General features: G+C 40.9%; 1 protein-coding gene across 5 annotated transcripts in view; it reads left to right on the top strand.

Moving 5' to 3' along the window:
• dennd1b (DENN/MADD domain containing 1B) overlaps window positions 1-11,590 on the top strand; it is an 89,203-nt gene extending 77,613 nt beyond the window's left edge. For 2 of the 5 annotated variants that reach the window (XM_057325050.1, XM_057325049.1), the window contains 5 exons: window positions 70-126; window positions 911-997; window positions 7,149-7,228; window positions 7,420-7,633; window positions 8,087-11,589. In XM_057325050.1, the coding sequence (XP_057181033.1) occupies window positions 70-126; window positions 911-997; window positions 7,149-7,228; window positions 7,420-7,633; window positions 8,087-8,707 (1,059 nt within the window). In that variant the 3' untranslated portion in view covers window positions 8,708-11,589. Of the gene's footprint in view, window positions 1-69; window positions 127-910; window positions 998-7,148; window positions 7,229-7,419; window positions 7,634-8,086 lie in introns of all 5 variants that reach the window. The other 3 variants (XM_057325052.1, XM_057325051.1, XM_057325047.1) reach the window with 3 other exon arrangements.
• The last annotated feature ends 119 nt before the right edge of the window (window positions 11,591-11,709 follow it).

Genomic DNA, 11,709 nt, shown 5'->3' on the forward strand with positions numbered 1-11,709 from the left:
TTCCTAACCGTCTGCTCGCTCGTCTCTCTCTCTCTCTCTCTCTCTCTCTCTCTCTCTCTCTCTCGAAAGGCCAAAGATCACGCGAAACGGAAAATACGTGACATGAAGGACAAGATCACCCAAAAGGTAAATATTAGGATGTTGATCTCTTCCATGCGCATAAAAACTCTGGCTCCGTCTCGCACCCTAGCAAACCGCCTACCTGGACAGCAAGATGCCCACAAATGTTGTCTAGGTAGTCGGCTCTCTCACGCAGACACTGTTTAAGATGGATCAAGCGACTTCACCCATGGCTCGTGCTCGGGGTTTCAAACGGCTTGTGAAACCTGCTCAGCGCTTTGTTCAGGAGTGTACGTTTCTAACAAGTGTGCCTCTGGCAATAGGCTGTCACGTCCACCCCCCCATCCCCACCTTTCATATTTTTGCATATTTCATCAGCGAGCGAGTGATTTCTTGAAAGCTAATGTAGCAAGATGTATGTTTCCATAACACTGATGGCTTTGATAAGGCAATCGTGGCGTGAACCGTCAGGCCAGGAACTGGGAAAAGCAATCCAGAGGAGACCAGACCTCACGCGGTTGATACGCCGCATGTCACTGCTGTCTGCTTTAGCTCTGGTTAAACAAAACAGATTGAAACAAGACAGACGAGTCACGATATTGTGCGAGTGTGAGTCAGGATTCATAATAAGGGTGTTTGCTGTGGTACAAGATGGATGCGAATGCAGAAAGCTCAAATATGTACCGAACAGGACTGTAATCTAAAGTGCTTCAATATTGGAGAAATCATTCTGAGACCTCATCTGTGATTTATTCTTTTAAATCTGGAGCATTTATTTTAGTGTACATAAATATAGTTCATTTTGATTTCACGTTGTCTTTCAATTCCGTCTCTTTATGTTTCTCCGCAGGACGCTGAAGAAGAGGAAAGCCCATACCGTCCTGGTTCTCCCACCAGCACTAAAAGCCTGTCACCCAGGAGGCTTCAGAAGAAAGCGGTGAGCATGTTCACACACACACACAGGCGTTTTAAATGATTCACGGACAGTCCGCTTCCTGAAAGAAGCGCCCATTTGCACACCAGTAAGTCGGAGTCGACGTGGGTCAGGTTGATTGACAGCTGTGGCTAAAGCGGGCTTGAGTAGTGTGTGTCTTGCGTATGAGATTCAGTGATGTGTTGCCAAGCTCAGGCAGGGAAGAGGTGAGACCCCCATAGAACCAGGGGGTGGCCTGGATTCATACGTATACTGGACTGCCTCCATTTTAGACCGAAACAGGCCTCAAGTATTCGACAAAACCAGAGTCAGTAATGGTAGTGAGTCAGTAATGGTGTTTTGCTGCGTTACTAACTGTTGTTTGGGCGTATCAGTGGTGTGTTTATGTTTCTTGCACCAGAAATTTAGTTTAGCATGAATGTTTTCCACCCTTTCTTGGGCCCTTAACATTCAACAGGATGTTTTTGCTATACTGTACATTAAAGACTTCAGCGTGTTTAAGTATGTTAAAATGATAGTTCACGAAAAAGAAAAAAATCTGTCATCATTTACCCTGTCATTTCGAACCTGTATGACTTTCTTTCTTCCGCAGAACACAAAAGAAGATATTTTGAAGAATGTTGATAAACGAAGAACGCCGATGCCTATTCACTTGCATTGGTTTTGTGTCCATACTATTAAGGTGAATGGGTACCAATGGTTTTTGGCTACCAACATTCTTCGAAATATCTACTTTTGTGTTCTGCAGAAGAAGGAAAGTCATACAGGTTTGAAAGGACAAGAGGGCGAGAAAATGTTGACAGGATTTTCATTTTTAGGTGAACTATCACTTCAATGTGCTCGTGACATCCTCTGCTGTGTATCTATGTAAAACATAGTTTTAAGTTCAGACTTTTAACTGGTGCTTTATATGTTCTTTCTCTGACTTATGTCATTCTCATAACCTCGGCTCATATTGGCGCACGTGCGCTAAACCGCTCTGACAGTTATTCAAAGTTCCAGAAGTAAACGTCCACAAGAGTGTACCACAAACAAGCTGCACGCCTGCGATTTCACTTTGCTTTGGCATTTTACATAACATGTTTCTTGTCCAACTGTGTTTAAACAGATGCTTGCCTACCAGTCAATCATCAGTTGTCCACCAATATCAGATAAAATGTCCTTTACTTTACATCAACTGTCTGAATGAAGGATTACAACAACTGGTGCTCAAAAACAAACCCGTTTATCAAATATTCAGAGCTGAAGCACATATTGATCAGCCGTAAAAATATCACACTTCCACAGTGAACAGCCAACCCTTGTGCTCTACATGCTCACACCTCTCCAGGCAAAGTCAGAAGGTCACTGGACGAAACCCACGGCTGGTCTGATCCCTCCTCGCCAGCTTGCCGCCGTGACCGGCGACGTTCCATTCAGCCCTTAATTAGCGTGGCTATTAGCTGAACGCCTGTTGCCGCGGAAGAGGAGAGCGGAGTAGGTGGTGTGAAAAGGTGTTGAGACGGAGGTCATCCAATTAGGGCTTTTCTTTGGGCGACACCCTCCACCCATCCATCCCTGAGGATGGATACATACGCACGACACAAAGATTTTCCGCTCGATCAATGAGGAAATCAATCCGTTTAGCGTTCGCTACTGTCAGACAAATAACAAAAGAGCACGAGGGGTGACAGGGGGGTCTTCATGACCAACAACTTAGACACATTTCTGCTGCAGTTCATTAAAAACGCTTTACGGTTTTTTAGGGTTGTCAAACGATTAACCGAGAAGTTTGTGTTATTTACACAATAAATGTCTGTGTACTGTGCATTTTCATTTTGTATTTACAAACACACACACTTATTTAGGAAATATTTACATGTATTCATTTATATTTACCAGTAATTTAAATGTTTATACATTTGTTTAATATTTTTCTTAGATAAATACATGGAGTTTAGTTCCAAAATGAGATAACTCCGTTTTTAAACCTTTTCAAAAATAATGTTTTTTATTATGTTATCATGTTTTTAATTGTGTTTTATTAGGAGTTATTATGGCTTAAATCAAAACAAACCAACTGCAGCTTGATTGATATTAATTTTGAAAAATGTTAAAAATGGAGTTATCTCATTTTGGAACCGAACTCTTCACATGTAGGTGTATGTCTTTATAAACGCAAAATTAAGATGCACAGTATACAGACATATTTTGTGTAAACACAAACGTTTATTCTGGATGCGATCAATCGCGATTCATCGTTTGATAGCCGTATATTCATTCGTTTTATATATAGCTATACAATTGTCTAGTTGGTGACGCGTGCCGCTTGTTCGATCCTTTGGATAAAAGCGTGTCTGACAGTGTTGGGTAAGTTACTCTCAAAAAGTAATAAATTACTAGTTACTAATTACATATTCAATAGTGTAATTAGATTACTGTACAAATTACTCTCTCCAAAAAGTATTTAGTTACTTATTACTAATTACTTTCTATATCCTATATCAACCTTGATTAGTTAAGTGATTTAAGGATAGACATGAAACGTCTCTTTTAATTCATTTAAATAAATAATATTAAACTACATAAAGTATTCTTATTAACTGACCAAAGTATTACAAATGTGAGAATTATACATTAAAGCACAGATTTTAAAGTTAGACTTTGAATTTTGATGTCAATTCCACTATTACACACACATATATTACACAAAGTATTTGGTTTAATTACATCAAAAGTAACTAATTAAATTACATAAAAAACAAGAGTAATCCCTTACTTTACTTTTTCAAGGGTAAAGTAATTAAATTACAGTAACTAATTACTTCGTAACTAGCTACACCCAACACTGGTGTCTGATGCATAAATATAACTCTGTACAGCACTTTCTAATCTTATTTTGTAACTTCTACCCACAGCGCAGTTTCGCGAGAGGTATAACAAAACTTGCAGAAAAGTTGAGCTGTGTTTTTAGACTCGGATGGCTCGCCGCACTGAATCCATGCAGTGTACAGTATAAGGGGCTGGTTTTCAGGTCAAGCCTGAGGGCCTGTGAAAGCCAGACTGGGTGTCAGTAGCAGGGCCTGGGGCAAAGTAGAGCTGATCTCTCCCTCTCTGGTTTTCCCTGCCCACTGAAGCTATGGCTGTGTTTGCGTGTGTGTGAGTGGCACACAGCCTCTGGGGAATGACTCCGCACACACCGACTCTGTGGATGGAGCCAGCAGATGGATGTCCTATAGTCATGGCCATTTCAGCCCACATTGCATATTAAAGAAACCTAAAAGCTCGGCTCATCTTGTGGATAATTTATACAGACTTGCTGCTTCAGTTTATGGGCTTCTTCCTTCATTTACATACCGCTATACACTGCGACCACAATAAACATGAGCGTGATACAAGAATGTGCAAAAACAGTCATAAGTTAACTCATATAGTCAAATCGATATTTAGTAGTGGTTTTTGGTGTAGAATCACTTTTTATCAACACGCACCGTCCTTGTTAGTTAAAAAGTGAAATATTATTAAAAGATTGCGTTTAATAATAGCATTAAATATTTATTTAATTCAACTTTTTAAATAATCGGAAACCCTTAACTGAGATGTGTCTAATAATCTTTTTAATTTTTTTTAATTAAAAAAACAAAACATTTCTTTAAAATATATTTTTGAAATAGATGCCTCGGACCAAATAATGAAGAAAAAGCAACAAAAAAGTAATATGTAGTTTGTTACTATATAATGTTTTGCTATTAAGATGTCATTAAATGTAGTCATTCTAAACTTGTTGTAAATAAATCTCTGTTGCATTATGTTGTATTACGTATGGACGGATGCGTGTGTGAGAGAGAGCGAGAGAGAGCTCCTTGTGAAAGCGTGTGGGTCCAGGGGACTGCCAGCATCGTGATGGATTCATAGGGTGTCAGAAAACATCGACGTACCAGAGAAAGAGAGAAAGCGCTTTTGGCTAGCGGACGTTTCGCTGAGAACGGAAAGATCGCTCACATCTGCATGGCGACGGTGAGAATAGAGATGCAAAGCTGGCAGATGAGGCGGATACGCAACGGAGCTCTTTTTAGCTGTAACCAAAGTGCCACCTACTGGATATTTCTCAATGTCACACACACACACACACACACACACACACGCTTTGCTTTCCCACTTTGTGATATTTCCCACAGTTACTTTTAGCCAGAGCCAGTTGGAGAGTCTTTTCCTAAGAAGAGGTCCTGGGCTTTGTTTGAAGGGGAACTGCATGAATAGCTGAGCAGACGTTGGCTTAAGTTTTGGCTCGGAGGTGCGGTTTTGTTTGCATTTTCCAGGCAGATCTTCTCTTTCCATACCCCGCCAAGCACATGAGATCAGTGGCCGCTCTGAACCGGCGTATGAAATGTATGAAAACGCCAGCCCGGCTATTAAATCCACGAGACGATTGGCTGGAATGTAAAGCCTGGTTGCCGCCGCTTACAACTTGGCCACGCTGGAAGCAAAACGGGATTTTCTCTTAAAATGCCCTTCACTAAATGGCCTGCCCTGACAAGAGAGATGAAACTTTAACGGTTTTAGAGTCCGTTACCGCTTTGACTGAAGGCCCAAGCTCATTTTCCATGTGGATTTAAACATGCAGTTTATGGAGCAGACATTGACCTGTGGCAGCTCAATATGTCCGCGCTGATTTAAAGTACACGTGAAAGATCCAAACAGGCGCTCGCGTGCTTTGTTTGACAAATCAGCGGTTTTGGCGATGTCTCAGAACAATTGCTTGAAAATTAGCTTTCTGTTTTTGGCCACTGTGTGTGTTTAGTGTCTTCGGAAAGTATGATTGGAGATAATCTTGTTTTGCTTTTGCAAGGGCATCTGTTCTGGTAAAGTTTAGGGCTGAGTTTGTCTTCTCATTACTTCCCAGCATGCTTTGCGGTGTCAAATTGTGTATTTAGATGTGCTTGCCTAATACTCAGGATATTTTGAAGAATGTTGTTAACCAAACAACATTGGGTCCCCATTGACTTCCAGTGTATGGACACAAAACCACAGAGACATTTCTCAAAATACCTTCTTTTGTATTCCACTGGAAAAAAAAGAGTCATACAGGTTTTGAACGACAATACGGTGAATAAAGGATGGCGGAATTTTTATTTTTGCATTTACCATTAATTTAAATACACAAGCATATGTGATAAAAGAGATGGTTGCTTCTTTTGTTGTCCTGCTTTATATTTAAAATGCAGGCATGCCGTTGCCATTCAAAGCACTCACCTTGTTTTAATAAACACCTCCGCTCATAGAAAGCGAGAGAGAGGCCGCTGTACGACCAGCACGCTCTGCTTTCCAACTCGAGGGGCGAAAAATAACTACAAACCGTGTTGCAGGGCAAACATACACGCACACACCCTGCCTCCAACACCAAATGAATGTGACACAGTTCCGCAGGTGCATCCAACCCCTTCACTTATGCCGAAGTGGCTCGCCGGCCAGATTTATGACCCTGACACAGGAATCCATTAAAGCCTTTTGGTGGATTCAAGGCCTGAACCCCCAGTAATCGCTTTCATTATAGCTGGCGGCTACTAGCGAGGGGTAATCAGTACCCAACATGTGTTCCTGTTTATTCCGATGGCAAGAGTCTGAAATGTTCGCTACACGCATCTCTTAGTTATTTTTATGGACGCCGTGGCCGTTAACCCATTCGGCAAGCACCCATACCCAGAATCGACAAACATCTCAAGACTTCCTGCTAAAAAAAGCTTAAGATTGACCACTCGAATCGATGATGGTCCACCCGGCCAAACAGCCCGGCACCGAGGGCCCATTTAAAAGCTTCGTTTTAGTAGCTCGCTTTGATAATGTGGCAAACGGCAGTTTATGGGCTACTTTAGCGAGTGGCGGCGCGTCGACGTGCACGTGTACGCGTCAGGAAAGGCTAGTTAAGGGTGAACTCTAAAGCCTGGAGCCTCAGCGTGAAGCTGCGTCCTATAACGCTTCAATTCTTTAATTTGCCAATTAAACGAGTTACACAGGTGTGTTATAAAAGCCGAGGGATTAGCCGAGCGAGCACCTACGCCAGGACAGGCATTGAGGCCGTCGCGCTCTAATGACCACAGAACGCTTTCAGACTTTAAGTTTGCATTTTATAGTTTGTGTTGCTCTTAGGTTTTAATACGTTGATCTTCTGTTTTAGCATCACTATCTACAATCATCTCCGCACATGAGCCTCAGCTATACAGAAAATTACGACAACAATGACGACACAGCCAGCAGGTAAGGAATCGTGTGGATGTTAACGTCTAGTTTAATTGAAAAAAGATTTACAAATATTGTGAAGGCTTTATGTTTGGTGTAAACGCAGGTTATTGATGTACATTTGTAAAGGCAACACTGCCCTCTGGTGCTTGATTTGCTCACATGGTTTTTGAGTTCATACCTGTGTGTGTGTGCGCATGTGTGTGCAGGATATCATCCGAGGACAGCGGCGGGGTGCCGTCGTACAACGAAGACAGCGAGGATTCTGAATTTGAGCCCGACGTGGGCCAGAAGGGGCAGATGAACCTGCTGGAGGAGATTTTGGATTCTCTCAGCACGTCCCACATAGAGCAGGGTCGGCTCTCCGCAGCCAAGAGCCTGGACTTCTTCAGGTCCGTCGAAGACCTTGACTACAGTCTTACGGTGAGGGCTTCCTCTCAAACTGGTGGTCTTAAAGGGACAGTTCGCCCTAAAATGACAATTCTGTCAGCATTTACTTACCCTCGAGTTGATCCCAATACGGTATAAATGTCTTTGTTCTCGTGAACACAGAGGAAGATGTTTAGAAGTATGCTTGTAACCAAACAATTCTTGGCCACCATTGACTACCATAGTTGGAAAAATGACAATGGTAGTCTCAGAACTGTTTGCTTTCCTACATTCTTCAAAATCTTTTGTGTTCAACAGAACAAAGACATTTTTCCTACTATGGTAGTAACAGTTCTGTGTCACCATTGACCACCATAGTAGGATAACCATGCTGTAATGAAAGGTGACTCGGAACTGTTTGGTTTTTCACATTCGTTAAAATATCTTTCTTTGTGTTCATTCATGCTTATTTTTCTTCATGCCTGACAGTTTCTGTATTCTTTTCAGAAAAACTGCAAATCCCATTCAGGAAGCAGTTCTGCTCAGGTCGGTTGCGAAGTCGGAAACGGCGAACAAGGTGAGTGGAACATGGGTCAGGATGACAGCGCTGTGTACGGTAAACATCTCCCACCTTTTCCCCGACGCCAAGCCAGCTCACGTTCCCTTCCCATCCATCCTCCCCTTCAGAACAACCTACCCGCCGAAGAGTCCTCTGACCACCCTCTGAGGAACTCTCTCCCGGACGTACCCACAATTGAACTCTCTAAACCTTCCGAGACAAACACCACTTGCTCTCATACTCTCACCGAGTCCACATGTAACACCCAACTCACCTCCGACCGCCAGCGTCCGGCAGCTCGCAGCCTCTCACGGCAGAAGGTATTCTCTAGAAAGAGACCTCAACAGGACCTGCAGCGGACAGCGGGACCCAGCGGCGGGCAGCCTTCCGCTCTCGTACCATGGGAGATGGAAAAAGAGCAGATCGCTGGAGAGGTCAAACAGGAGGAGGAGATTGAGGAAAAAGGCTTGCTGGAGGAAATCGAATCGATGTGTCGGCTCAGCATGGCCATTACAAGTAACCTGGAGTTCACACGGGTTCAGAAAAACACCAGCTCAGACAAGTCCTGAAAATATCACCAAACGCTCGCACGTGACCTTTCTCGGTTCTTATTGGCGCTCTTGTACAACTTCACAACAGAACCGGGTTTGCATGAAGTATGAGGTTCATTTCAAGTGTTTTTGTAGTCTGTGTGAATAGATGATACTCTTATTTTCACATCTTTCAAAACTAACGTATGGAAAGAAAATCTGAAGGTTCAAAGGGATCACGACATTTGTCGTACAGTAGTCATATTTATTGTAGCTGTATTTCAATTTCAAATACAACGCCAATGATTTGCACTTGAACATGGAGAGTTACGAATCAGATCTATTTAGATATCACTGTGGATGAGGGGCAGACGTCCACTGTATATTTTACTAAATCGTACGGAAGTATTTAAATAGAGAACTCATTTCAGCTAATATATGATGCCTTAAACCAGTTTTATTTCATTTTCTTCTCCACAGTGTTTTTCAGACCGTGACAGTAGCCGGCTAGCTTGCTACTATCACTACTCGCGTGCAATGCATCTTAAAAGAGAGATTTATGCAGGACAGATGGAGAACTGGTTCTTCATTTGCATTGTGGGTAATGAGTATATTTTTGAAATGCTATTTTTCCAAAATCCTCAGGTTCGAGATCGAAATGTATTTAGTTTTAGCTTCACTAGGCCCTAGATGCAAATGTAATGATACTTGATGAAATCCCATTTACTAACACGGTTAAGTCTAATAGCCTTAAAATCGACAGCCAAAGTGTATTAAAGTTCCTGAAGTGTTTATGTTCGAACCTTGACATTTCTTGGGCTGCCCAGTGGAAAACCTGTTACTAATAAAAGATTTTAAAATCCTTCTACAGTTTAGTACCAACTTTAATCTGTGGCCTAAACTTTAAGTACATGAATGCCAGAGCTTATAAACTATGCAACTGCGTTGTCGCATTGTGTCCGTTTGTGCACAGGGAAACATTTTGAAGTTCAAACAACTGTGTGCTAACAGTGAAATGGCATTTTATGGTTTTCTGTACTTGCATTGAGTATATTGAATTCGTCAAGCATGCTAAGATCAAATTTGAGCATCACTTTTAATGCCGCATTGGTGCACCGAACAGGAGTGGTTATAAGATTCAGTGCTTGTTTCCTTAGTGGCCGGTGAAGTGTTTAGACTCTTGAGTGATGTAGCACACAAGCTATTTATTCGTTCACCTGTCCACACTGCTGTGGTAACTGTGTGGTTTTTAAAGTGTCCTATAGCTCAAATCTGCATCTCAGTTTCAGTCAATTTTGTAACATCTATTTGGCTTCGTTCCTGTGTGTTAATGATAACAGTGTAGCTCCAGGTTGATCTGAAACTATACTTGCTTTAGCATATGAACCAATCGAGATCATGTGACTATGCAAATTCCCACCTTTTTAGCAACATTGGCATTAGTATTAATAGTGTGTAATACTTCACTTGAAACATAAATGCTGTTCATACTGTAACTTACACACTTACACTGCAAAGGACAAACTAGGAGATGGAAATTCTCAGCGATATTGTTTATACTGCAGATTTGCCTATAATAATTTGTATTTTGGCACGAATAGTCTTTAATGTCCTCAAGGACATGTAATGATGGTACGATATTTCTCCCTAAATTACTGACTAATATGTAGCAACCTGTAGCAATTTATGAAATAATTATATTTTTAGCCCCGCCCCATATTTAAATGCACTGTTGTGCCTTATTGATTTCATCAGCTATAGTTGGTGTGACTTTAGCTCTGTTGCAAACGTTTGGTTTTAGTTTTGTGTTTTGTTTTGAATTGTGGTTCAGTGGTACTCTAGTGACATTTATAAAAGATTTTGGGATAAATTGTCCGATTGTAAAGCCATGATATTGTAATTCACATTAAGCTCTAAAAATGGCCCAGAAATATAAAAGTGAACACTGAAGCCTCATATACTTGGAATAAAATGTGCTTTTCTTGTCTGTTAACTTGTTTTTAGGTACATGGTTGCTGCAAGGACCATCAGCCTGCAGCAACCAGACACTAAATCTGATTTCATGTTATTTTTCATAAACAATCTGCAGTTTCATTGCATATTAATACAGTTGCATTAGATATTTTTGGTCAATTACCAAGTGTCTTTTAGTTACTCATAGACATTTTAAAATGAATTTTATTAAGGATTCTGTTGCATTATTTGAAATCTGGTCACATTTCACACTGCAGCACTGAAGGCGTTATATTAAAGATGAACCACGCCAGCTGTTTCAGTTTAACTGAACACTACTTGAAACAAATGTAGTAGCCACAAAAAAGGAGTGTTTTGTACACTGTTGAACTGCTGTAAAGTGCTACCCCAAATCTTTCTTTATCCTGTTTACATATGAACTGGTTCTTGATGTGCATTTCTGTTGTAAAGTTCTGTATTCTTTTTTTTTGTATTAAGAATTTTTTTAAAGATGCATGAGCACACCTCATGAAGTCTAACATGGTATGGTATATAACTTTTATGACCATGGTACCATTTTGTTTTGTAACTTTTTTCCTTAAGTTTGTCAAGTTTGATCTGTTTTGCTGTGGCATTTAGTAAATTGTGCCGTGCTGTAATCAAATCACTGGATCATTTTACAACTGATTTTGTTTGGTTTAAGGACGGACTTAACGTTCATTATTTTTCTGGAATGCACATACTATAGAAACACAGTGCCATGTTTCTTCTGTGGTGGTTGATGGTTGAAGTGAATGCTTCTGACTGACCAAACTTAAATGGTAGAACTCTTCATACACAGCCGCATGCTTTCGGTACAGTTGTATTATACAGTTTTCATGTGTCAAATAGGTCCAATGTGTTTTTACAGAACTGTTTGCACTGTGAACCGAAAATAAATGATATAAATGTCTATACAACTTTCACAACTCATTTGGGTTGACTCATTGGGACTTAGGATGAATTTATAACATGCATAAAAATTGAATGGTTAGCTCGTTCTGAATGCTTATTTTCAACCCAATCCATGTAAACCGGTCAGCAGTGTA

The sequence above is a fragment of the Triplophysa rosa genome, linkage group LG25, assembly GCF_024868665.1.
Source record: "Triplophysa rosa linkage group LG25, Trosa_1v2, whole genome shotgun sequence".
NCBI classification, from domain to species: domain Eukaryota; kingdom Metazoa; phylum Chordata; class Actinopteri; order Cypriniformes; family Nemacheilidae; genus Triplophysa; species Triplophysa rosa.